General features: G+C 39.0%; 2 protein-coding genes and 1 long non-coding RNA gene across 4 annotated transcripts; all 3 read right to left on the bottom strand.

Annotated features, from left to right (window-relative positions):
• Positions 1-7,821: 7,821 nt before the first annotated feature.
• On the bottom strand, positions 7,822-20,522 carry rhcgb (Rh family, C glycoprotein b). Its single transcript, XM_040025305.1, has 11 exons — positions 20,140-20,522; positions 15,777-15,966; positions 14,983-15,133; positions 14,505-14,652; positions 14,206-14,372; positions 13,874-14,011; positions 12,527-12,663; positions 12,253-12,377; positions 12,087-12,160; positions 11,507-11,574; positions 7,822-10,952 (listed from the first exon to the last, which is right to left on the bottom strand). The coding sequence occupies exons 1-11, from the start codon at positions 20,357-20,359 to the stop codon at positions 10,904-10,906; spliced, it is 1,467 nt and encodes a 488-aa protein (XP_039881239.1). The 5' UTR covers positions 20,360-20,522; the 3' UTR covers positions 7,822-10,903.
• On the bottom strand, positions 19,160-20,125 carry LOC120729594. The gene is made up of 2 exons (XR_005694957.1): positions 19,752-20,125; positions 19,160-19,704 (listed from the first exon to the last, which is right to left on the bottom strand). It is a non-coding gene; the product is annotated as an uncharacterized LOC120729594 (long non-coding RNA).
• Positions 20,523-22,070: 1,548 nt separating the features above from the next.
• Positions 22,071-25,804, bottom strand: gdpgp1 (GDP-D-glucose phosphorylase 1). 2 transcript variants are annotated; one of them, XM_040025308.1, is made up of 2 exons: positions 25,279-25,804; positions 22,071-23,443 (listed from the first exon to the last, which is right to left on the bottom strand). In XM_040025308.1, the coding sequence occupies exon 2, from the start codon at positions 23,433-23,435 to the stop codon at positions 22,338-22,340; it is 1,098 nt and encodes a 365-aa protein (XP_039881242.1). In that variant the 5' UTR covers positions 23,436-23,443; positions 25,279-25,804; the 3' UTR covers positions 22,071-22,337. The 2 variants fall into 2 exon arrangements, with proteins under 2 accessions (XP_039881242.1, XP_039881241.1); XM_040025307.1 differs by lacking the exon at positions 25,279-25,804 and adding an exon at positions 23,894-24,205.
• Between the last annotated feature and the right edge of the window lie 358 nt (positions 25,805-26,162).

Raw genomic sequence — 26,162 nt, 5'->3', positions numbered from 1 at the left:
AATAAACATGAATAACATCATTGCTCCATTCGCCTTTCATTTTAATCTTCTGACTGTATTACATTGCATTATTTTCTAATACAAATTTTAAAACGATATAATATGTATATAATCTTTTGAAATTACCAGACTATTATTGTTTTAAAGTGGATGAATGAATGACACTTTTTTCAATTTAAAAAGCAGTGATGAAACAATTAAAATTCATAAAAGACTGGAAAAAAAAGCAAAAAAAAGCTTGATTTTAATTGTATGTTTTAAAGAAGTTATTGATCCTATATGCAGGTGTCACAGCAGCAGAAATATAAACAGCAATACTGCTAAGCCAGAATACCTGCTTCTAACCCATATAATAAATCATCTATTTATATTGTATATATTAAACATGACACTTAGAAAATAAAAATAAAGGTAGTCTAATCAATAATGTATGGACTAGTGTGAGAAAACAAATAGACTAAAGTGCGGATACAAACATCTTGCAGTAAACTCTGTAATTACACAGTTACTTGCTTGTGAATAGCTTGTGACAGCGCTGTTTTCTTACCCATCTCCTCAAATCTAACATCACATGGCAGTGCAGTTCTCACTCATGGAGCCCCACGCAGGAGTCAGCATGTTTTCAATCTATCTAAACACTACAGCGGCTGATTTTGGTGATTAGTTCCCCCTCTCTGGATGAATGGAACCCAATTAGCGAAATCAGCCTCTGTAGAGCCTGGATGGAAGGAAAGCACAAATGTTCAAATGATGTTGTAAAAACTGTTACACTGCCATGATTTTCATCATTAAAAATGTTTCATATTCTGCTGGGTTTACCCTACATGCCCTGCAAATGTGTGCTTTATGTTTCCAAACATTAGAGATCTCAGAGAATAATTATGGCACATTCAGTATCCACATCATCCTTCTGCAGAGGTAACGTCTTGCTTTAATCTGTTGCTCGGTGTAAATATTGCTTTTTGATGAATGTCCTGTGAGGTGGCACAGCCGGTCAGGGACCTGTTGGTGAAGTCCCATGTCAGCAGGGGTCAGGGGTCACGATCTGGGCAGTCCCCCAGAGGACAATAAACAGGCCGGAGAGATGCTGAGGTCAAAAAAAGCTTTAGCCAGAACCAAAGGTCAAGGGCCGCTAATTAAGTGGCTATTTCCTGCTATTCCCAAGTGACCAGTGGAGTTGAGACAGAAAATGAAATGCATGAAGAAGTTAATAAATCATGTTAACACAAAAAAAGGAATTTGAGCACTATATAATAAAAACAACAGCCTGTCCCTCTCGTGTTAGAAGAGAAAATAAAATATAAAGATTAAAGATATAAATTCTATATTTTTTCAGCAGATTTCCATAAAAATAACAACATATTTAACCTTTATTTCATAGCAACATTCTCACATGCTGCTCCCTTAAGGGAGAGAAGCCGTGATGCAGGACCTCACTGCTCACGATGAGGAATCCAAACATTTTGGAGGGAAAGTTAGAGTTGGTAGGAGCTGTTTATGCCTTTCCAGCCTGTGAATGAGCCCTATGTGTATGATCCTTTAGCATAAGAAAGGAGATGGGGCCTGTGAACTTCTCTGACACTGACCTTTCTCCCAGGATGTGAATAGTATCACTCAAGGGGCTACCCGGCAGCCTTTCAGCCAGACCCGAGCCTCGCCCTTGCCTAAACTTCTAATCAGGCTGATTTAATGTATCCTAAAAGTCTTTCCTCGCCACCCACCCCACCGCTGCTTCAGAGGAGTCACTGTGCAGCCATTTACTGCAAGCACACACAGCCCTGTCTCTGGGCCCCTACACTCTGGGAAGTTAAAGGAGCTGGTTTGAAACAACAGAGGGCCCTTTCTCCTTCCAAAGTGTCTGAGTCGCTTTGTAATCAATTGGTTCCTCCTCCAAGGAGCTGATGCTTCAACCAAACTGATTTGGATTTCTCAGATAGTCGAGAATATGGAGGTACTATTTTATTTAAGCAAAACACATGTTCTTCACACTTCAACAGTATACTTTATTTATTATAGTTTTTTCTACCACATATTTAGCTACAATAAACTTGTAAATAACATTGAAAAACATCGAAATATTACTCATTACTGTACATCCGTGTCATTATATACAGCAGAACATGAGCAGAGTAATAACATGTGCGTGGCATCAATGTCAAGTGGGCTGATTTATGCAGCACGTGATTTATACTTAACTACCAGTCGCCATAAATGTGCTTTTAGTCGTTAAGATCAACTTATTTAGCTCTTGGTTGGCAGCCCATCTGAAGCATTGTGTATTGTTTTGTATGAAATACGCGTGTGTCTAAATAATTTCTCACCAAAGTTAAGTAAGACTCTGAGGCTCAGTTAACACAATTAAAAATCTTTTTTTAAATAAAATTTAAACGCAATGAAAAATAATCCTCTGAATCTGGATCATGCAGTAAGCCTGTGGGGCTGTATCAAATATCGACGCAATAAATGACGCTCAGCAGTGCAGAGGAGCGCACTGACCAAGCGCACTGCTCCCGGAAGTAAAAATGTTTTCAAGCCATAATATCAAAATAAACATACATAATACATCGCTCATAAATCCTTATTTAAAAAAACGAAGGCCTTCACTCAAATGGTTTGTGTTTGTTTGTATTTATTTATCCGTTAAACTTATTGTTACATTTATTGGGGTTTTTTTGCTGCATCAGGCTGCTGCAGGAATCTCTCAACAGTCCTGCTATTATTATGGTAATAGTTTAAAAAATTATTAGCTAATTATTAGCTGATTGTAATCTTTCATTTATAAACTGTAAACTTAAAAACCTAAAAACAAAAAACGAAATCTTAGGTTTATTTCTTATTTTTTCTTTTTTTTTTAAGGATTTAATGTGCTCATATTGTATTTGAGCACATTAAATTGTTGTTGTTAGTTAGTAACTGACGTCAGGTTCGACTTGGCATTAGTGTTTGCAGCTGCAGTGCTGCTCTTGATTGGTGCGTAAGACCATCATGTCCCGCCTCCTGTTGCAGCTCATCCCCGTGCTGTAATACAGTTAATAGACGAACTGTGTAATGTTGTGTGGGTCCTCTGAGAGCCAGCCTCTACCTGCTCTGTAATCTATCAGTCTTCTGTTACACTCTGCGTGCTGCGTAAATGCTCGTCAGGTGGGAGTTGAAGTGGAAGGCAATAACATGAATTTAAAACAAAAGAGTTGGAGCTAAATGCAATATTATGATCATTATTATTATGTATTTTAAAGGCTTCCTGTGCTTAGATCGCTTGGATGGTTAATTGCTAAAACTCTAGTGCAAAATAATTTCACCCCCACCCCCATTTTCACATTACAACAACACAATAACTCTCTTCTCATACAGGCCTCTGTGTATTTTCCACTACAAATAATCCACAATAAATAATTAAGCTTTTAAAATCTTTGGCAACATTTTTAAAAATAGAATTGATTTCAGAGTAACGAATATTTGGTTCTTTTATCGAAAATGAAATAAAACCAAAGCCTCCAAGAATGTAGAAATCAATACTAAGACAAAGTTATTTAACAAATTGATTTCCAAATGTGATGTAGACTAATTTTTGTTATGATTTTTTTTTTTTACCCTATCGCTGAGTTGTAGTTTGAGCCCCTGCTGCCTCTGATTCAGTCACCGTGTTTTATAATTATCCAAAGGACGTTCGTCTTTACTTCACAGTTGCATGATTTTAAACAGATTCAGGCAAAATTTATGTAGAAGCTTTGGTCTTAAAAACAGAAATAAAAGGAAGGGGCATCAGTTATTAAGATGGCTGCTATCTGCCCTCCCTGAGTGTATGAGTGACGAAGTTTTCTATGTGTGTGTGGGTGAAAGAGAGATATATTCTTTATGTTCCTTTTGCCTTTTTGCTTATTTTGCATGTGTACATTTCACTGTCCATGTCTACTGTGTCCCTGCGACCAGTAATCAATGAGAGATAAACCTTCTGCTGCCACTGCTGGCTTTGTTCCCTCTTGTGGGGCTGATTAAGTGCTCTTAATCTTCAGCATGTCTGCTGAAGAAATCAGGTGATTTACGCATTTAGGCTGCAGAGAGACAATGAAGATCAGAATATGTGTGTTGATTTATAACAGAAATTAATTCCAAAAGCTTCAAGAGTCTGAAGGAAGAAAAGAGTGGGTGGTGTGTGTGTGTGTGTGTGTGGGGGGGGGGGGTGATGAACCCATATTGAGTCAGTGCGCATGCTCACAGTGAGGCGTGGAAAGGCTCATTAGAGGTGCACGCAGTGTGGGTTGGCATCTTTCAAAAAGCCACGTGAGGCTTCAGCCATTCCCCGCTCTTCGTGGCATGCTGGCAGCTTGGTTGTGATTGGCTGAGGACTGTGTGAGTCAGCAGTCGAAGGTGAAAGGTAAGCTGTATCACGGCTGCTTCCAAATGCTACTCACGGCAGGTGCGTCGATGTGGATTTTTGAATGTGTGTGTGTAAATGTTGACAAAAAATCTGTTTGAACTTCAAATTGATGCTTTAATTAAGTCCATTTTTTTTCTGTGGGGCGCACAGAACGAAGCATTTTGTTTTTTATGGACTTCATATGTTGCCACAATAATTCTCCCTCATGTCTCAGGATCCATCTCTGAAGGAATTCAGGGCCACATTCCAACAGGCGGGGTTTAGGGTGATTTGCCATTCAGCATTTATGCACGCACAGGGGACTCGAACCGTGTCTGATGTGTGGCTGCTGTGTTAGCCTTTGACCCCAGACTGTCTGGAGGGCCACAGTCACAGAGAGTCAAGGTCAAGGAGAAGAGGGGGGTGGGCGTGGACAGCATCTGATGGGTGGAAAGGGCCCCTGTCTGGGAGTGCAGGACCCAGACAGTCCCAGACGTCTATCTAAGCACACTCAGTGTAGTGAGAGAACCCCTTTAGATCCCCACATCCATGCCCTGTTTGTTCCCACTCACCTCTGTGAGACCTCTGATGCCTAGACACCAGCAGGGTGATGTTTCACCCACTGGAGGAGTGTTTGGGAGGGACACAGATCTTTATATTGCTAATCCTTGAGAATCAGATAGATACACACTAACATCTTTAAGTCTCATTTTTTTTGCTTAAACTAGAAAAAGCTTGATGTGCAGTGTTTCTTGCATTATTCTTCTCCCTTTTCACTGTGTCATTCGAAAGTGTTTTTCTTCTGTTGCATTTTCGTAACATTGTACATTATACCAGTGTTTTGCGTTTTTTTTTTATCAATGAATCTATTTTTTGTAATTTTTTAATTTAAAAAGCCACGACTTAAAGTTTCTTACCAAGAAAGATCCACCAAATATATTTTTTAATGTTAAAAGCACAAAAATGTAAAATTATGCCATTTCACAAAAGAGACAATGATACAAATTTGGGTAGCAGAAATTTGTTTCTAATAACATCTTGATCTGAGAACACACGGGTCCCTGTACTTAACCGTACTCAGCAGTAAAAAGATCCTTATGCACACATCCATGCATATTATAAAATCTCAGATAACAGCAATCAATTTTTTTTTGCATCATTGCAATTAACATCTGTGTTTTTATGCAATGACACACTCCAGCCATATGTTCAGTGATCTACCTAAAATTGCATCTATTCTTGATCCTTCCTTTAAAAAATTAGAAATTCTGTGAGCATGCAAATATTGATTTAATTACTGAGGTTTAACTACTAGGGACAAGCTACCTCACTGTGAAGAGTATGTGGAGCAGAAGAGGTTTCAGGTTTGCAACAGCTGTTTAACTGTACAGTGATCAGCTTTCACAGCTGTATTGTGAAGCTATAAAACAGAGCAATTAATTACATTTAATTTTCTAAAAGAAAGTGTACTTGAAGTCAGAAACATCTATTAAGCAGGCAGATTTTGGACATGGGTTGGGGCTTCCAGCAACACTTACAAAACTTTTTTTTATTTGTTGTACTTCTTTTACTTCAACAACATGCCACATGCATTTTACAGGCTTTATTGGATTATTATAGGGTGAATGAACATGCAGGCGCAGAAGCAGCTCCCTCTTCAGGTATGCAACGGTGACACTTTTATAGCTTCTCATGTGTTCTCCCTGCCAGTGTAATCATAGACACACACTTCTGCAGACACACAACCATGCATTCACGGTCACAGCTATAAGGCCCCTTCCAGACCTCCCGGGTGATCTGCAGTGGAGCGTGTAGCCACCTGTCAATCACCAGATCTCAGCCGCCTTAAGAGAGACATTTCGTCTGGGACAACGGCAGCCTGTCCCTCCCCATACATTCAGCCTCCCCTGGCAACCCTCGCCGGATGACTGAGAGGCTTTGTCCCCTCACAACGGGAGTCCACCATTGAACCCAGGAGCCCATAGCAACCAGAATTAGAGGGTGCCAGAAAGAGGTCTTTGCTGTGAGACAGGGGTGAAAGCTCTGTTCTTGTCCCCACGTCTGGGATTCATATCACGGGCCTGAATGGTGTCCCCTCCTCCTTTTAAATGCTGGTGTAACGGAGCGTATGAAGGGGCTAGCGGTGAGCGGATAGGATCATGGTTAATCTGCTGTTCCTCTCCACTGTGGTCCGATAGGGACACTTAAGCAGCCTCTGTGGCGTGGGGAGGCCTGGAGAAACCTACAGTGGACAAAACTGGGAGGTTCAAGAGCAGGCTGCAAACACTAATGGGCATAGTCCAAAGACAATTATTTAGCATAATTTAAATAAACAACATTATAAGAAAACTCAATAACAAGTACATTTAAAGTCCAGTATTCTTGCCTATGTAAAAAAAAAAAATTGTTTTTAAAAAGTATTATCAGGAAAATGTTTCCTCCTCAAGGAGCTGGTGAAAAAGTAGGAACTGGTCATATTTCCAAAACAAGATACCCTGTAATACATACATTGTTATAAAACAACAATAGTTTGTTTGTACTGATACATTTGTATGTAACTAATATTTTGCTTGTGAAGTACTTTATATCGCCCTGCCAAATACAATTGTGGCCAAATCTGGCCAAAATCTGTTCTCATAAGGGCCACATTTACCCTTGAGTAAAGACGTGAACTTGATGAGAGCCTGGCAGCATCACTTCAGTCACAGGTCCACCTTACCTGGGCTTGCACAACATGTGCCACTAATATAACCAAGTGATAATTTCCAAAATCAGGAAGTGACTGAACTTTTTTTTTTTTTTTGCAAGAAAAAATTACAAACTCATTCTGGAACATGCCACTCTCTCTCAAATGTAATGGAATAAAAAAAAATAGCTGAAAATACCTCAAAGGAAAACATTGGACAGGAGTGATGGTGGGAAATATAGGACTCAATTAGTCCCAGGATTAGACATCACAAAGACAGTCCAGATCCTAATGGTCAGGAAAGTTTTGAAATGCCTGCTGTGAGATCACCTTTAGGGGACACTGAAACTGCAAACAGAATGTGAGCAGATTAGGCACAGAGAGAAAAGACTAAGGGCTTGAATAGTTTATGAACAGTTTTATGGACTCGTGGTTGCTTTCAAAAGGGCTTTTACAGCTCTCTCTATAAGAGAGTGAACATAGATTCCTGAATACTACTCTAACCACTGTAGGTGCTTGTAACTGTAAAGGGAATTCATTGCGGTTTTACTGCAGTGTGGATGGCGTGTATCTATATCTATAAAACAATCCCATGAACACACAGAAATAAAAAAAAATACCATATTGTGCTGTTTGGTTTGAGGAGTGGCAAAAACAAATGCAATCCCAATTTCAAAAAAGATGTTATGCTGTGTAAATAGTAAATGAAAACTAAATGCAATTATTTGCAAACCTCATATAACCATATTTTATTCATATTCATTGATATGGCCCGAGCTTCAGAAAAAAAAAACCCTGTTTCCACAAATTGTAAAACAATTTCTGAATAATTTTCCTCAGCGTAAAATTGTGGAGACTTTTAACATCTCATCATCTACAGTGCATAATATCAAAAGACTCAGAGAACCTGGGGAAATCTCTGTCCGCAAGGGGTCAAGGCCAAAAATCGGTATTAGATGCCTGTGAATTTCGGGCCCTCCGGCAGCATTGCATTAAAAACATACACGATTCTGTCATGGAAATCACTGTGTGGAGTCAGTCAGCAACATTTCCAGAAAGTTTTGTACGTGAACACAGCTCATTGTGCCATCCACAGATGCAAATTAAAGCCCCATCATGCAAAGAAGCCATACAGCATCTATTACGACAGCATAGCTTTGTAACAGAAGTTGCTGAACTAGCCTGCCTGCAGTTCAGACCTTTCACCAACTGAAAACATTTGGAATGTTTCATCAAGAAATGAAAAATACAACAAAAAGGGTTTAGGGTTGCAGAACTAAAAGCTAAATGCCCACAATCAGGTGCACCAACACGACCTCCCACGTTGTGTTTTAGCAACGTAGTGTTCTGTACATTTTAGGAGATTACAAACTAATCTCAACCAACAAACAACATTGCTGGCATGCAGAGAAAACATGCTTTGCCTGGTATGTTCTTTATCATTAATGAGCATCTCCACGGCCCCCTATATGGGAGTACGTTTTGTGCAGCTCTCATTCTAAGCTCCTTCTGTTCCCACCCTCTCCTTCCCTCGACCTGTCAATCAGAGATCATGATTGAGCCTGGATGGCAGGCAGTGGGTCATCAGCAATGAAAGTGAGGCCTCATTCTCTGTCCATGCCTCCCTCTTTCATGCCCCCCAAAGATTTTCCCCATCTCACCTTCTCACTTTGCTCTCTGGAATGAACGTGTGGCCAACGTCCATCCGAAGGACCTTCTTTAAATGCTGAATTTGGGAAGCCCCTAAGGTCCGGCTGCCTTAACCTCAGAGGGGACGGCGTGGCATCATTTAAAAGTAAGCCTGATTTAGTTTTAACAGGCCTCTGCATTTGCCCTTTAAGTGGCTGATGAATAAACATGAGGAGAGTTGGGGCGGGAACTGCATGGGGGTAGCATGAAAAGAGCTGAGGTTTGTGTGTGGGTGTGTGCACATATGTGCGTGTATGTATTATAGGGGGGTATCGGGGGCAATGGGGGAGCCTTTCTTCCCAGCAGGGCTGCATCTCGTTTAATTGGAGCACTTGTGGCACCATTACCTCCTTTACTCAAACACGTTACTGATGACAAAAGAAAACAGCGCTAAGCCTGCTTTTGTCAGCAAAGAGACTGGATGAGGAGATGGATTCCTTGCTGCTACTCATGTGTGGGAATCATCCACACTCCCGCCATGAGCTGGTGCTGCTGCTGCTGCTGCTGCTGCTGCTTCCGCCTTCAACCAGTGAAATGCCACAGACGTGTGGGCAGAAGACAGAGCATGTGTGAATCCAGCCTTCATCAGAAAATGAAGGATAGACGATGCACAAATCAATGCTATATTTAGCAATTATAGACAGACTAGGCATCATCTAACATTTATTGCATGAACAACCCACACTTGTGCATTTTTTTTTACCCATCCATGTGGAAAAAATAATATCAATATGGTATATGTATGACTTCACAGAAATTCTCCTAATGAATTCAAAATAATTAACTCCAGCATGTGTGTTCAACCCTGTCAGGGATATTGCCCTTTTGTGACATGAGGTCAAGATCTTATGGCTGATCTCTAGTTTGTTTTGGTCACCAGAGTGTCCCGGGAGAGCAATAAGAGTGCGACCTTTACCCTGAGTTGCATCGCCACTAAAGAGGAGCCGTTGAAGGAGGTACAGTCCCTCTCACATTTAAATTTGTATTTCAAGTGCACCGCTTCAAACAAAAATTTACGTGAAAGTGGCTACATTTATTTAATTGCTAAATATATCCAAACTAGGACATTGTACACTTTCTTAATAACTTTTAATTTCCAAAATTACATTACGATCAATACAATCAGTGTAGAACGTTTAAGAATACAAATATCAACTTCTGACAAAACCAATTTTCAGATCAGTAATATCAATAAACATATCTGGTAACACATTCCTTCTATAGCCTATTTTACCATTAGCAAATTGTGACTAGCTGGAATCATCCAACAATCAAAAAGGTGTTGACTAATGTATTTGTTGCTAACTCTAAAAGTACTCGTAAGAAGAGGCCGCTGCACGAAGGGAAAAAGAACAACATATTAACTTTATAAAATTCCTCATGTGTGCTTGCATATTTACATTTCCATCATTCTTTGTAATGCTTGATAAGAGGGTGGTGATAACACGTTAACAAATGTATTCATTTATTTACTTTAATGTCACAGGATAACTTAGGTGTAAATCAATCAGTATCAAGATTAATACCCGTCTCATTGTAAAAATTCTCCATGAAGATACACACACCAAAAAAAAAAAAAAACCCCTACTCAAATGCATCTAATGGAAATATCATTTTCAGATTTAACTAATGAGACAATGAAGGAAGCTGACAGAAAGGTTTGTCTAGTTGTGTACTCTGAGATTTTACCTGCAGTTCATTACATCACACAGACCAAAATCATTTAGATTTGGATCAGGAGAAATGTTGAATAGGAGATTCTACAAATGCATCGCAACGTGGTTCAAAGCATAAGACAAAACTTTTCTCTTGAGTAGTTTAGGTCAGCTTTAGAGGTATTATTGCAAGCGACACGAGAATTTACACAAGTCAATTTACCGGTCTCTTTACTTTGAAATGAGGCAAATCAAGGTAATTCCCCCCACTGAATGTTTGACCTACTGTCAGCTGATTTAAATGGAATAATGTGTTCAGCTAGCAGAAGATACATTACTCCTCTAGTAGTTTTTAATTCAAACAAAAAATGAGATTTTGAAATACAATTCAGTCATAACATACTGACAAACATATCACTGTATGAAAAACAGCTGGTGCTGACAAGTGGTCATTAATTGCACGAAATGAACATTTTTGTCCAGTGGGAGAATGATAGGAAACAAGGCAGATGTCCATTAAGATCGAGCCCTGGACTCCGACTCCATGGTGAAATTTGACTCGGCTCTAGAAAACCAAATTTCACAAATTACAAGATCTGGCCTGAAGACATTCATGTGGTCATTACATATTAACTCTACTAAGCAGATTCCAAAAAATAATTACTAGTTGCATTTTTGTTTCTACTATAAACATGACTGTTGTTGCATAACTTCAAGGTCACATTGAAGAGTTAACCATGTGAAGCAGTTCTGTGGAAAACCCCGTTTCAACAGAGAGCACAGGTTAACTTAGCAGCATAGAGCACAGCATCTGCGTTAGCATCTTATGATTAAACCCACACCTAGAGGTGGTAGGAGACGTCTATGTCTCTGAGGTGTCGTGTTATCCGCCACCTCACCTCCTGATTACACTGTATTCAACACCCTGAAAATATATCCCTCACACAATGGCAGGAGTTGTGAATCAAGATGTGTGAATAATCCCAAAACTGTGCTGTGCTGCCATCGAGAGGAGACTGAATGCAGTACAGTCTTGAACAACAAAAGGCAATGACTGCATCATTAGTTTGGTATGAAAAAAGCACAAATCCTCGACAGATAAAAGTAGGAGACACTTACATATCTTTGTTTTGCACGTGGTTGTTGTACTGCAGGATTGTTGGGATGCTCTCCTCCTCCTCTGGGACCTGTTGATATTAGAAGGCAAACATTGTGATCTCAGGAAGATAACAAGCATATGAACAACTATCGTCAGAATATCTGATTTCACGGTTTCTTATTAAATTTGGGGAAAAGTTAAAGAGTAAATTGGATTTTTGTACCAGAAGAAGAGTGAATGACGGCAGACTATTTGCAAATGTTAACGCTGGGTTGGAGAAACAGCCTCAGAATGAGCAAAACACAACAACAAATGTTTCTACAAGTAGCATTAAACCAAGACTGTAATTTAAAATCTCTTTGTCAATTTATATACACATTGGAGCAAACGTGTGCTTCAAAAATAGGTATGACCATTTAATAAAATTCATCAGGATTTGTTAAATATCTTAAAGATGCCACTCAGGGATACCAATAAAGCTTTTTTTCTTTTTGTGCATCCTAAAACTTTCTGTGTGCTGAAATAGCGACTGAATTCTGATTTTACATTGCAAATCCTTACATCCTCATAAATGTAAGGATGTTAAGATTTATCTCTCACCTCCCAGTAGGTCTCATCATCAAAGCAGTTGTCATCTGCAGGATCTCCCCAGATAGGTAGCCTTAAGATAGCGCCTAATAGGAAGAGAAAAACTAAGTCATTATCATCACTGTCTGAAAAGCAGTTTTTAACAAGTGTATATATTCTGTCAAACTGATTTCCTTACCAACAATGATGCCTCCACCTATGCCGAAGCACAACGCCACACAGAGGCCCGCTGCCTGGTGACCGCCCTGCGTTGTGGGTACCATGTCTTCGAATTTACCCTCAAAGTCAAAGGTGTTAATCAGCCTTTTTTTTTTAAAAAGGGGAGGGGAGCTCAATGAAAAGAATACAGGTATTGCAACTGTTTTTTCCTCTTTAAGCCATTTATTTGAAACGGGAAACACAGCCATAAAGTCTGGCTGAATGTTTCCTTTTTGTAGGCAAGGAAAACTCACCCGTCATGGCCATAAACTTCAATAGATGCAGATGCAGCTGTAATGGCTCCCACAATGCCACCTACAACTCCTGGCATAGCGTGGAGGTTGTGGATTCCACACGTGTCCTGGATCTTCAGGTGCTTCTCCATGAATGGCTGAAAGATTTGTCTGATTTTACTACACAAGCATAGTTATAGTAATATCACTTTCTCACTTTAGTAGAGTAAGAGCACTCCTGTCACCAGTTTGCATGCTTGTGGGATGTTATCACAGGGAGACACTAAACAGATAGTTTAGTTTAGTTTAGTTTATTTATTTATATAGCACTTTTAATTACAACAGTGGTGTTGACCAAAGTGCTGTACAAACATATAAATTACATAATAAAATAACACGCAATAAAATAGCAAAATCAGTCAACATCAATGCCAAATAGCTAATAACAAATAAATAAGTAAATAACTCTCGTGCAGTATTAAAAGCAGGTAAGTAGAAATGAGTTTTAAGATAGGATTTAAAAAGATTGAGGGTAGGAGCCTGTCTAATGTGAAGAGGCAAATCATTCGACAATTTAGACACCACGACTGCAAACGCACGATCACCTCTAAGAACCAGCCTCGACCTTGGTGTGGCCAAGAGCAAAAGATCACCCGATCTAAGAGCTCTAAGGGGCATATAAGACTGCAGTAGGTCTGACAGATACCGTGGGGCCTGTCCATTCAGTGCTTTATAACCAATAAGATTTTATAATTGATTCTAAAACGTACAGGGAGCCAGTGAAGCGTGGTAAGCACAGGGGAGATATGTTCATTCCTCTTCGTCTGTGTCAAAAGACGAGCAGCGGCATTCTGGACCAGCTGGAGCCTTGCAAGACAGGCCGACTAATGCCTACATATAAAGAATTACAACAGTCCAGTTGGGATAGGATGAAAGCATGAATTGCCCGTTCTAGGTTTTTAAAAGACAAAAAAGATCTCACCTTGGATAAAAGCCTCAGTTTAAAGAAAGACCGCTGTACAACTAAACTAATCTGTTTCGCAAAAGTGAACTTATTGTCAAATATAACCCCAAAATTTTTAGCATGCAATTTGATAAAAAGTTCTAAACTGTGCAAATTAAAATGTGAGGTTCTAGAATTGCAACTTTACAACCAAAAACGATCACGAGACACTGAAATAAAGGTTCTAGTGAAGCAGAACTGTTTCTCTTTAGCTGAAGATTGATCTGAGTGTCGTCAGCATGTGAGTGAAAACTAATATTATAGTTAGCTATGACCACCATATTATGTGGTCATCAGCAGAGACCATGGTGTAAAGTCTGACAGCATTTGGAAGGAAAGCATTAAAAGAAAAAAAAATAGCATACCGTGAGAAAGATATATCCAAGTGTGGAAATAATGCCACAGCAGAAACCTACAATAAGACAGCCATAGGGCATCAGCATGAACTCGGCTGCTGTTCCAGCTGCAACGCCTCCAGCAAGTGTGGAGTTCTGGATGTGAACCTGAGAAACAAGTGCAGAAAAATGTGTATCCTGGGTAAATAATCATCTGAAGGGTGCACTTGTTGAAAAATTTGTTTGCAGGATTGTTAAACTCTTTATAGATTTCTTGTTTTGGTTTGTATTCATCTCCTATTGTCATAATCATGTCCATGTGGATAATAGGTTATATCTAATAAGTGTTTGTAACTTGTTACCATGTCTAGTTTCCCATGCTTCTGGAAGAGGCTCGAGATGGCCACAGTGGTGAGAACAGTTGAGGCCAAGCAAAGGTAAGTGTTGATGACGGCTCTGTGCTGCCCATCCCCGTGATCACAGATAGCTGAGTTGAAGCTGGGCCAGAACATCCACAGGAACAGGGTGCCTGTGCCATAGTGATATAAGTCACGAGGAACAGGGAGTTTTGTGAGATTAAATAGATAAAAAAAACCTCTTATAAATCAAAAGCAATACTAAACATGACCATGTGCAGTTGTGGGTAGTAAACAGAGCTTACCAATCATTGCAAAGACATCTGAGTGGTAGACAGAGCCCTGCAGACGACTGCTCTGGTGCAAGTTAGGACGATAGAGCATCCATGACACGGAAAGACCATAATAGCCTCCAAATGTGTGAATCACCATGGAGCCTCCAGCATCTCTGGCCTTCAGGAATAAAAGAATAGCATTAGGCCAAAACTATATTTCCTACTCTGCAGTCTGCTATGAGAAGCAGATTCTGAGCAGGTGTGGTCGTGGACTTGAGATGCATGTGTGTGTGTGTGTGTGTGTGTGTGTGTGTGTGTGTGTGTGTGTTTAGTTCAATAAAATGACAGTGAAAAAGTCACCTAAACATCATGTCGGGGTCTGGATCGTTCACAGACATGAACTAAATGAGCTCCTGTTTTTACAACTGGAAATTATATGTATTGTCTGATTAGATAGCATTTTTATTATATATTTTTGGTGAAGTATAATCTGATTGTTAAAACTTACGTGTATAACACTTAGGATGATAAATTCCTCGACAGCAAACAGTGTAATCCCAAACAAAGTCAGAACCATTAGCTGGACTGGACTGACTTTTCCCAGCAATGCTCCATAGGCAATTAAGCAGCCAGCCACGCAGAAATCAGCATTGATCAGGCTGAAGAAGGCAAAACAGCCAAAATGTAAAGGACAAGCAAGGAAATAAAAGAGCATTACTTCTCTGCACTGGCCTTGCGCAAGATCATCATATTTATTTGGCTAAGAGTGCGCTTATTCGGAAATGAATGAACTAACAATGCTGCATTTTGTACACTTAACATAGATTCACATGGGTGGCAAATGAAAAGAAAACACATCTTAATGTGTTTCAGTAGAAACTATGCTGCCAGGACAGGGTCACGGTTTTGAATTACCCCATGTGGATCACTTTCTCTATCTCTATTTTACACACAAACACAGCTATCATATCTTTGGCAGCACTTCAGAAGTAGCATAATTTCCCATTACCCCCAATTTCAGTCTAACTTCCAACCACAAACACAAACTCTTGGGTGGCTGAAAAACATCTTTGTGGCAATTTTTCAGACTGGTTTCTCCACCTACACTTTTTTCTTCTGGATACAGGTGGAAACATATTCCCATAGGAGAGACCGTATTTGAATCAAAGACAAGACCTCATAGCATGAATCACATTATTTCATAACATGACCTGTTATTTAATATCTGTAAGTCATACATTTAAGATTTTTTGTGTGTGAAGTGATTCCTTTAAATCATGAGCAATAAAACTGAACTATTACTTTTCAATTCCAATTCTGATCTTCCCATCAGCGCCCAGCCAGTGGAACCAGCCCTGCATCAGCAGTGCCCACTGAAGACCAAAGGCAGCGATGAGGAAGTTGAAACCTACTCCTCCGAAGCTGTATCGCTTAAGAAATGTCATGAGGAAACCAAATCCAACAAATATCATCACATGGACATCTTGGAAACCTAACAGAAAAATGTGATTAGAAGAGCAGTACAGAATAGAAGTAGAAAAAAGGAAAGGAATGGTAGTAGGGACAGCTTGGTGGCATAGTGGTTATAACGTTTTTACTTTCAAACTCATGTTGTGGATAGTCACTTACAGTCTGCCAACACACAACTAGAGTAAACAAAGTAAGTGTCTGAAGGGTTGATGCAAAAATTGTGGAAAGAGCGGAAAATCTAAAAGAGGGCTCATGTAGACAAAACTAGAAAAAAAAAGAATAAAAAAGAAAACCTGGCTTTAAACAATTTAGGGATGATTTGCACAGAAAATTAGCATTTTTAATATAAAAGTCAAATATATAAATCAAAGGTTTATTTATTAAAATAATTAATCATTGTGTAAAATGTGCTTGATATTTCTACATGTATCCAAATGCAGTAAATTTAATTTGACCAGATTCCATTAAATTTAACATTTACATTGTGCTTATGTAACAAAATTACATGGAAACTTTACATGTAATCCATTTACTTCAAGTCAGCCTTCCATGCACCATGACTATATTTTATATCTTAGTAAGCATGTGTTATGGATCTATTCATTTTCTTCGGCTCGTTCATTCAGTTGGGATAGAATGGTAAATGGACTGATTCTTATATAGTGCTTTTCTATTCTCCCGGAGTACTCAAAGTGCTCTATACAACATGCCTCATTCACCCCCACTCATACAAGCACTTCTAAACTCAAGTGCAACTAATTCACACTCTGATGAATGCATCAGAGGGCAATTTGGGGTTAGTATTTTGCCCAAGGATATTTGTATGCTGAGGAACCTTCCGATCAGTAGCTGATCTGCTCTACAACCTGAGCCACCCCACTCCCTGTCACAGCTGTGACAGAGACACACACACTGTGAAACACAGGGAGACAGAAAACCATTCACATTCGCACATAAGGAAGCATATGCAAACTGGGGGCATGCAGGCTGGTGGATTCAAACCCACAACCTTCTTGCAATGGGGTGATTCTGCCCCAACTATGTACTATTTAACCCTTGTATGGTGTTCGGGTCTGTGAGACCCGTTTTCAGTTTTTCTCAAAAGAAAAATTAAACAATTAATTATTTTTTCAACCTGAAATTCATTGGCTTTGGCTTATTTTCTGTGAAGAACATAAATCCGAACTAATTTTCAATGACCTTATACTGTACCTCCCCCCACGCATTTACATTACATACAAGGTGTTCGGGTCCACTGGACCCAGGTCTAATAAAAGTGTTGAAAGTGTAGGTCCTGTGTTCCCACACTCTGTCTTCCTCCTTTCTGGTGCTGCTGATAGTGTTTTCTTCCCCTCCTGCTCCCGCACAAAGTTGCAACATTGTTGTCTGCTCTTACATTCCCACACATTTTACCCTCTTTCTTGAGGGATCCAAATTTTATTTTCTCATACCCTGTCCCACCTGCAAATTAGGGGCATAATACTATAAATAAGACTTTGCCAGTGTGGTTCTTTATCACAACTGATCAAGATGGCAAAAGATTATCTGCTGCGAGGGCCATCCAATTGATTTTGGAAGAGAGAGGGGCTTCGGAGGATGATGTTGACAAAGAGGTTTCAGAATATTTCACATTTCTGAAAATTCAGAGTCTGACAGTGACTTTGAAGAAGAGGATGAGGTCGAGCACCATTTAGTAACAAAACAAAGATGAGTACCCCATCTGCAGCCAGCTCCAGGACCAGAACAAGCCCACCAGACAGCAAGTGAAGAAATATGGATGTCAATAACTGGTGAAATTGAATGGTCTTCTTGCCCAAGAAATGAGCCACCCTGCAGAGCTGTTACTGTGATAAGCCAGGGCCAACACGGCTGACAGTTACTCATGTGCAGGACATCAAGTCTTCATTTGAGCTTTTCATCCCAGATTCCATCCAGAAAATTATTCTGGATTGCAGTAATCTAGAAGGACGGTGTGTTTTTGGAGAGAGGTGGAAGGAGATGGACCAAATTGATCTGCAGGCCTACTTTGGGGTTCTTATCCTTGCAGGAGTTTTCAGGTCCAAAGGGGAATCCACAGAATCCCTGTGGGATGCAGAAACCGGCAAGAACCTTTCAGTGCATCAATGTCTCTGGAAAACTTCCACAAAATTTCCAGGATTATCCGTTTTGATAACCGAGACGACAGACCAGCTCGACGGCAGAGAGACAAGCTAGCTGCCATCAGGACAGTGTGGAATAAGTGTGTGCACCACCTCCCCCTGTTTTTTACCCTGGGCCTAATGTCACCATTGATGAGCAGCTGATCCCATTTAGTTGTGAAACATATTGCTTCACGTGTAAATGTGTTGTCTTTCCACTCACTCCACTTGATTATAACTGATTTATTTTTTTTATAACATTTTATAAAAAAAAACTAAAAAAAAACGAGACACATATTAATTCATAAATGTGATCTAACAAAGGTAAAGGGAAAAAAATAACTATGTTTGCTGTTCATATGGCTTGTAATTGGGATGAAGTAAACATCTGTTGAGTAATTTAACATAAAATTGTTTGATAGTGTTAATTTGGAAAGCCAAAACTCTAGCGGGTCCACCAGACCCATGAACACTGGCTGAGTAACAAAAATATGAACACCACACAAGGGTTAAAGTACACGTTCTCTCAGAATAACTGAGCTTTAAATGTGACTATATAAAATCGTATGCAGAGATATTTTTGATTTCAAAAATACTAATCACACCCATCGTTGTCCTTTTTTCTTTCTTAATCTGATACTAATTAACCAGTGATCTTTTATAGGTTACATTGTGTACTCTTGAATTTAGAGGAAAAACTGTCACCTTCAGGGCTCTGTCTACCATGCAGTTTACTTTTACAATATGTCATCAGGAGTCATGAGGGCTTATTAAATAACAGGGGGTAAAACGTGAAGATGACTCGAGGACTCTGTGTGTATTTACTGTTGCAGATTAGATGATGACATGTTTTGATGATGCAGAGTTACATCTAGTTACTTATGCAGGTGCTAACCCTTAGGGTTTGCAGGAAATGTCTTTAAAAGTAACACGGGCAGACCAGGAAAACGATGACAGTGATGATTTGGCAGTTTCCATGAATCTGGAGGGTCTGTAGTGCAAGTATGGACAACACCTGCCCAAAATCATTGCAATTATTTAAAGTAGATCTAGCAACACGTGTTTGTTTTTTTTAAAAAATTAGGTTATTTATATATCTATCTAACTAAAGTTAGTTATATTTAATAAATTGTCAGGAATTGCATAACTCCATTAAATTAAGCCAAAAAAATCTGTCAGGTCTTAGAAGTTCAGATCAATCAAGATTAAAAGTATAAAAATATAGAGATTATATTTACAGCTACACACTTGAAGAACTTTAGGTTCTTTAATCATGAGACAGGCAGTACCTGACATGACTAGCAAATAGGATACATAGATACCAGCATGCACAGCAGCATTATTTACAACATAACACTGCAACTGTCTCACACGTTGTGGGGCACAATAGGCGCCACTGCACATGTGAAACAATAAGCTGCAAATGTTTTAGCACAAGTTCTTTTTTTCTGTCTTCGAACTAACAAAGCCAGCAAAGCCTGGGATGTTGCAAACTGCCTGCAGTTAAACTGATCAATTTAAAACCGGGTATTTTCAGTCTCCAATTTTAACCTGTATCGGGAAAAGAACTTCTCATCTGACATCCAACACCACATCTCAGATGGCTTAGCCTTATCGACAGCCTGACATTGACACTGTGGACTGTGTTGTAGAGTTTCCACAACCATACATCCAATATATCCACCCATGTTACATGATCTTTAAAATCTCATAATCTAAACAAAACATATTATCAAAATTAGACACACTTTATTGCTTAGTATGGACATTCAGCTTCTTCTTTTTCTTTTTTAACAGGACGAGGCCTTAGAGGAGTCAAATCCTTGGGGAAAATTCACCTAGGAGTCAGATCTTTGTCAGCAATGTGAAGGTAATTTGTAAGGTTAGCATAATATGAGGTCTGAAACTGGTAAGTCAACCAGAAGCTTTTTACTGGACTGGAAAAAACTATTTGCTAGCAGAGATAAAATTATAGAACAAATATCTAATTGTACATAGAAATGGATACATTACAGAATTTACTGGTGAAGAAAGATAGAAATAAAGAAATTACTTACTTGGATATCTGAAGTAGAAGTCATTCTCAATGTCTGTTAAATTTTCACGTTTTCTGTGCTCTACCCAGTGCGCATCTGACTCGTTATTATAACGTATAAAAACCCCAAACAAGATGATCATGGCAGTCTGCCACACAATGCAAACGGCTGGAAGACTCAGATGAACATTGGTGTTCTTTTCACGATCACACATTTCCCTAAAGCTCTGACAAGCTCCCATTGCTTTTGATTACTTAAAATAGATTTTCTAAAAAATAAAAATAATAAAAAAACAAACAAACATATATACATATATGTTTTTTATTTTTATTTATTTTTTTATCTCAATGCCTTATTATCTGAATTCTGAATTATTCTGCTGAGCTGCTCTCTGCAAAAGTGACAGACGCTTTAAAGGTCTGAGCATTTTAGATTCAAGATGGGACTCTGAGGACACACCCACAGACTCTCCCTTCAAATTGCAAGTCACATGCGACTCTTTTCAGTGATATCTAGATTTTGAATTTTGATTTTAGCATATTTTCAGTTTTTACTAAAATTTTGATCAAACCAAATCAAACTTTATTCACATCCTAAATAATCTGCAAAAACATTGTTCCTTAAATTTCGTTGGTTAGGCTTTATGTTTGCTTAGCATGTAATATAACAGCGAGATTAACTTATTCCTTAGGACAAAAAGCCAATTTTTGGAAAACAAATGAAGCTTTTCAATAATAATAGAGGCTTGTACAGAACTTGCAGTTAATGTTTTCTTATTTCTAGATGGCTACAGGGGACATTCTTCTCTCCTTGCTCAGGGCTGTTTCGATGAACTGTAAATAATGTCTAAGATACATGACAGGTTCGATTGAAACAGCCATCATTGGGTTTGAGGTTGAAACAAGTGTCCAGTTTTTTGTGCATTTTTCTGGTTCATACAAGCAAATTATAGAGAACAATTTCACTTTCACTTTCACATTAAAACATTTTATTGCACTTAGTGCTCAGAAACAATGAAAGCGGAGTAAAATAAAGAATCAGTAAACTGGAACAAATAATTTGGATTAAATATCCAAAACTTCAGGTCTTTTCAAAATAAAATTAAAATGCCTTTATTTTTTCAGCAAGGTTATGAGCACTATATCCTTTTTAGTTGTCTTCCACATATGGAATTCCTATAGTGTTGCTATAACCTAACAATAGCTTAATATTGGAATGCATGTTATTTAAAGCTTGTAGTTCTGTCTCTGATCGAGACCAAATCAAACAAATATCTTTACTCCCCTTAATCTGTTTAAATACTTTGCCCTGTCTGCTAAATAAATATAATAAATATTAAAACTGTCAAACCATTTTGAACCATTATAGGAGAAAAAGAGCAAGTTGGCAGCCAAGCATACAGATTAATATGTGCTACTGAGTGATCCCCAGTGAGGAGCCTCATTACAACAGGTGAGCAGATAGCTCCTCTCGCTACTGCTGCTACCTTGGTGATGTCGTTCTAGCAAATGATTTGCTCTTCAGAGATTATGTCTAGCATTGATGTTTATCTGAGAACCACTGTCAGGCTTTCTGAAGTGAGTTTTTGAAATTCATAATGCCCGATGTAGTGTTGTTATTTGACAATAGCTGTGAACTAACTTTGGGCTTGTTGTGCAGTTTTATTTATGGTGGAGCCAGGATAACTGTCAGGTGACAGTTATTTAGGTAATGTTACCAATAACATTAAATAACATAGGAACGCGTTGGGTGACTGAAAGCGTAACATGCTGATGATTTGTCACATTGAGAACGTGTTGGGATAACAGCTGTGGAAAATACCCAGTATCCAAAACACAAGGACAAAATGCATCCTTCAAGCTGCTGGCTTTTACATAAGGCACGGTCATCTTCTCCTGACCCGATTAAACTTGGCTAAGAACAGCAATTCATTAAACAGACAGACACAAAACTCCATTCTTTAGTCACATTTTATTTGATATCAGTTTTGCTAAAACACATTCATTAACCAATTAAAGCACATTTTATCTTGTAAATATCATAAATCTCAACATGTGTAATCTCTTTCATTGTACAGGGAAGATTCTGACACACATTCAGTACAGTATTGCAGTTTTTACAATTTAATTCAAAATCCAGAGGCCAGATTCATCCATTTATGCCATCAAAAGTCTAAGACCCTTCCAGCCCAGCTGTAAGTTGATGAAAATGACTGCACATTATGAACACAATAAATGTTCAGTAAGCTGCTGTTCCAGCTGGTGAAACTCATCTTCAGGCAAAAGATAGCTCTGGATTACATCAACGACATCTTTCTCTGTCATGCGCTCAAAGTCCTTTTTGCTCTTAAAGGGTAAATGTCCAGCCAGTTCACATAGAGCAACATTAAAGGCAGACTCCTCTTTGGCACCGAAGCAGGATATTCTGGGCCACACAGCAACGCGAACACCTTTTCTTGAACAGAAATCCTTTTCACCTTGCGTTTGAACACACGGCGGGCTTCCTCTAGTCAAAAAGAGGTTATGAGCAATATTATCATTCACAAGAAAATCTGTGACTTCACAGATAGTTTGGGCCACTTTCTCCACCTCCTCTGATTCTGCATAAAACAAAAAGCCTGCCGGGAAATCCAAAATTCGATAAAATCCCTTTTCAGGACATAAAGGTTTAACTGGCTTAGACTCTATCTTGAGGGGATGGTCTAGGTAATATCCATGGAGGTGTAAATGATTGACAGATGCAAATGCTCCCAGACTGTTGAACCCCACACGAAAACCGGGATCAGAGCTCAGAAGCACAGCTTCAATGCCGACATGGATTGCAAACTTTGTCAGGATCTGTGGGCGACAGTGAGCAGGATCTGGGACAAAGAGACAATGTCCAAACTCTAGAGGGCTAACATTGACCAACACAACCATCTTCTGGGGTTGAGGACACTCTGCATTGTTAGTCAAAGGTGAACCTCCTTTTTTGTCCTTTATCATCTCAAATATGATTTCATCGTGTTTAATTTTGTTAAAGTTAAACTGCTTGGCATTGAACTCCTGCTTAATGCTCATGATCTCCTGTGGCTTTCTTCTCTCTATTCCTCTTTGGATATTCAGCTGAGCCACGTAGCCATGGGAACCCAGCAGGACCCGCGTTTTTAAATCCCCCAGATGGTAGCGAAATATGCCCCGTGCCATCCTGTCTGCCCAGCCGCCTTGGATGGCGGTGTCAAACTTTGTTGATGCAGAGTTTTTAGCGGAATTGTTTCCACTGATCCGATACACATCAGTGACGAAGTGCTGATTGCTATACACAAACTGGATGGACATGTTGGAATCTGTTGATGAGTGAAACAAGAGGAATTACATTTGATAACAGAGTCACTGAGGTCGGTCATTTAGGTCAGGCAGACACGTGTATACATGTTTAGTTTAAGTGATATCAATAATTTGGCAAATAACGTTTGTTTCACCGGCAATGCCAACAAAAAACCTATAGAAATACCTATAGTTACACAAGAAAACTAGAAAAAACATTAACATCTGGACGCTGAAACAAGTGATTGTATAACTTTCAAAAAATTCAGTTCTCAGAGGCTTAATTAAGTAATTTTCATGCGGAAAGTTTGAACAAAGTTCCAGCTTTATTATCAGACAGTGCACTGGTACCAAACTAGTGTCTGAGGCAGTATAGCCTGCTATTCACCTCACAGAGCACTTTTACTTCATTCAATGGACGGCTTTTAATGATTCATGCATGATTGAATTGAATTTTACAGTGACCTTACCTCTTCACATTTGACACCGTGTCAAATCACAAACCGACAGCAGCTACAACGCCTGTTAACAACACGGTTAAATATTTTCCCCATTCAATCGAAAGGTTTATACATGTTTACATCTTCAATCAGATGTCTACAACCGGTTAGCTTGGCAAGCTAGCTTCGTGCTCTTCTTCGCTGGTGTGTATTAGTGCATTTCCGGCTCCTTGTTTCAGAATAAAAGATTCTGTGAAGCTAATCATAGACCTAAAGTGCTCATTTCAAATTAGTTTAGTTAGTTTAGTATATTAATATAGCATTAAAATAATAGTATTAACATTTGTATTTTTATGCTAGTACCACTGTAATGTATTTTTAGACTACTGACAAAGTGATTTTTGCATTACTGAAAACAAATAGCTGTGGATTTTATGCCCAAATGGAAAAAATACTAAAAAAATGCATGAAGTTTAACGTAAAACAAACCCTTTTCTCAAGGTGTCTCTTGTTCATTTAAAGGAACAGTGAATATAGGCTATTCAATTTTTTTGTTTTCATAAAGAACAACAAAAATAGATTTCTTCAGCTATCAACGGTGCATTTTTTTATATTCTCCATTCTCTGTTACCAATTGTATCCCAGCTACCATAGGGCGAGAGCCACGGTACTAACACATAGAGACAGACAACCATTCACACTCACATTCAGATCAGAGGGCAATCTAGAATTATCAACTAACCTTACCCCATTAACTGCATGTTTTTGGACTGGCAGATCACTGTGGAATGATCTGCCCTTGCACGTGAGGCAGGCCTCTTCTCTTTCTGATTTTACAACTGTCCTTAAAACATATTTATTTGCTAAAGCCTTTGGCACTCTTTTAAGGGGTTGACTCAATTTGACTTTTTTTAAAACACATTTGATGTTATTTTTTTGTTTATGCTATTTGTATATGGCCCGCCCTCTTGATCAAGATGGAAATCACAATTCTGCCTAATCAAATTTTCTCCAGCTTCATCTCCAAAAACTGAAGTCATCCCTCTAATACATGAAAACATGCTTGTTTAGTCCTAATATTGTCTCAATTTCTTATTGTCACCAGATCATACATAGGACTGTCCCATCTCTGGACAGCTAACAACGAGCCAGCTAAACAACCAGCTGGTTACGATGACCCAACATTATGCCAGATAATTTTAGGCTCAGGTGTCCTAAAAATAATTCTTTCCCTCTATTAAACAGTTTGATTACATTTTCACATCATACTAGAGTTTATTTGCTGTGTGTTTGAGTCCAACAATGTTAGATCCACTTCAAAGAAAATTTCAATAACGCCAGTTGACAGCAGCTATCAACAGCAAAAAACTGCAGCACTTACCGACAGGAAGTTCAGGATATCCTAAGCAACTCACCTCAGCAATGCTGTCATCAGGCAGAAGTGAGCTTCACTGACTCATCAGCTCACATCAGCTTTCAGTTTTACAGCCTCCTCCAGAGTAAATAGATATGGACCTATATTTACAGCTAAGGTAAACAGTGGACTGACAGCCTACACTCACTACAGCAGCCACCATACCTAGGATTATGCACTTAAATTGGGATGGTTAAGAAAACAGAACTCAGTTGATTGCAATCTGCAATCTACTGACATCTAGTGGTGATATTCTACACACTACACCTTTAATACAATGGATCTAAAACTTTCCCTGGCACACCCAAGTTTAAAGCTTCCTCTTCCTTTTTATACTTCTTTTTTGGCTGCTCTCTTTGTGGTCGGTATAGCAGATCACCTGCTTCCATCTCATTCTATCTCTAGAATCATCTTCTGTCATACCAGCCCTATGTCCTGTTTGACTACATATGTGTACCTCCCCTCTGGTCTTTCTTTTCTCCTCCTGCCTGGAAGCTCCATATTCAATATCCTTTGTCCAGTACATCCCTCCTCTACACATTTCCAAACTATGTCAGCCTTGCTTCTCTAAATTTGTCTCCAAACTGTTCAAAATGAACTGTACTCATTTCTAATCCAACAAAATTCTTAGCTGAAGCCAAAAAAAAGTGCCAAACACCCACAATATTTATCAGTCATGAACATTGAAAAGGTCAGTAAAATAAGATTATTAAGCTTTTCTTTGCCTGCCTGTAGGTGTGTATTAATACCTAAATATGAAGTTACAGGGAAAACCCTCTTATAACAGGAATGGTACGTGGACAATATTTAAGTGATGAGACGTTTTCCATTTATCTCTAGCTGAGCCATGCAGGCTAAACTAATTTTGAAAGAATGAGCAGCTGG

The sequence above is a fragment of the Simochromis diagramma genome, unplaced genomic scaffold, assembly GCF_900408965.1.
Source record: "Simochromis diagramma unplaced genomic scaffold, fSimDia1.1 OVJJ01000293.1, whole genome shotgun sequence".
NCBI classification, from domain to species: Eukaryota; Metazoa; Chordata; class Actinopteri; order Cichliformes; family Cichlidae; genus Simochromis; species Simochromis diagramma.
Note: the sequence above shows the minus strand (reverse complement) of the source record. Positions and strands in the feature narration are given on the sequence as shown.

Bases quoted from the DNA above. Each gene is read 5' to 3' on its own strand.
- rhcgb (XM_040025305.1), bottom strand. From the start codon at position 20,359: ATGGGAGCTTGTCAGAGCTTTAGGGAAATGTGTGATCGTGAAAAGAAC. The intron at 15,967-20,139 runs GTAAGTAATTTC...TTTTTCTGTTAG, and splicing joins CTTCTACTTCAGATATCCAA to GTTTCCAAGATGTCCATGTG. The intron at 14,653-14,982 runs GTAAGTTTTAAC...TTATTCCTGAAG, and splicing joins TCATCCTAAGTGTTATACAC to GCCAGAGATGCTGGAGGCTC.
- gdpgp1 (XM_040025308.1), bottom strand. From the start codon at position 23,435: ATGTCCATCCAGTTTGTGTATAGCAATCAGCACTTCGTCACTGATGTG.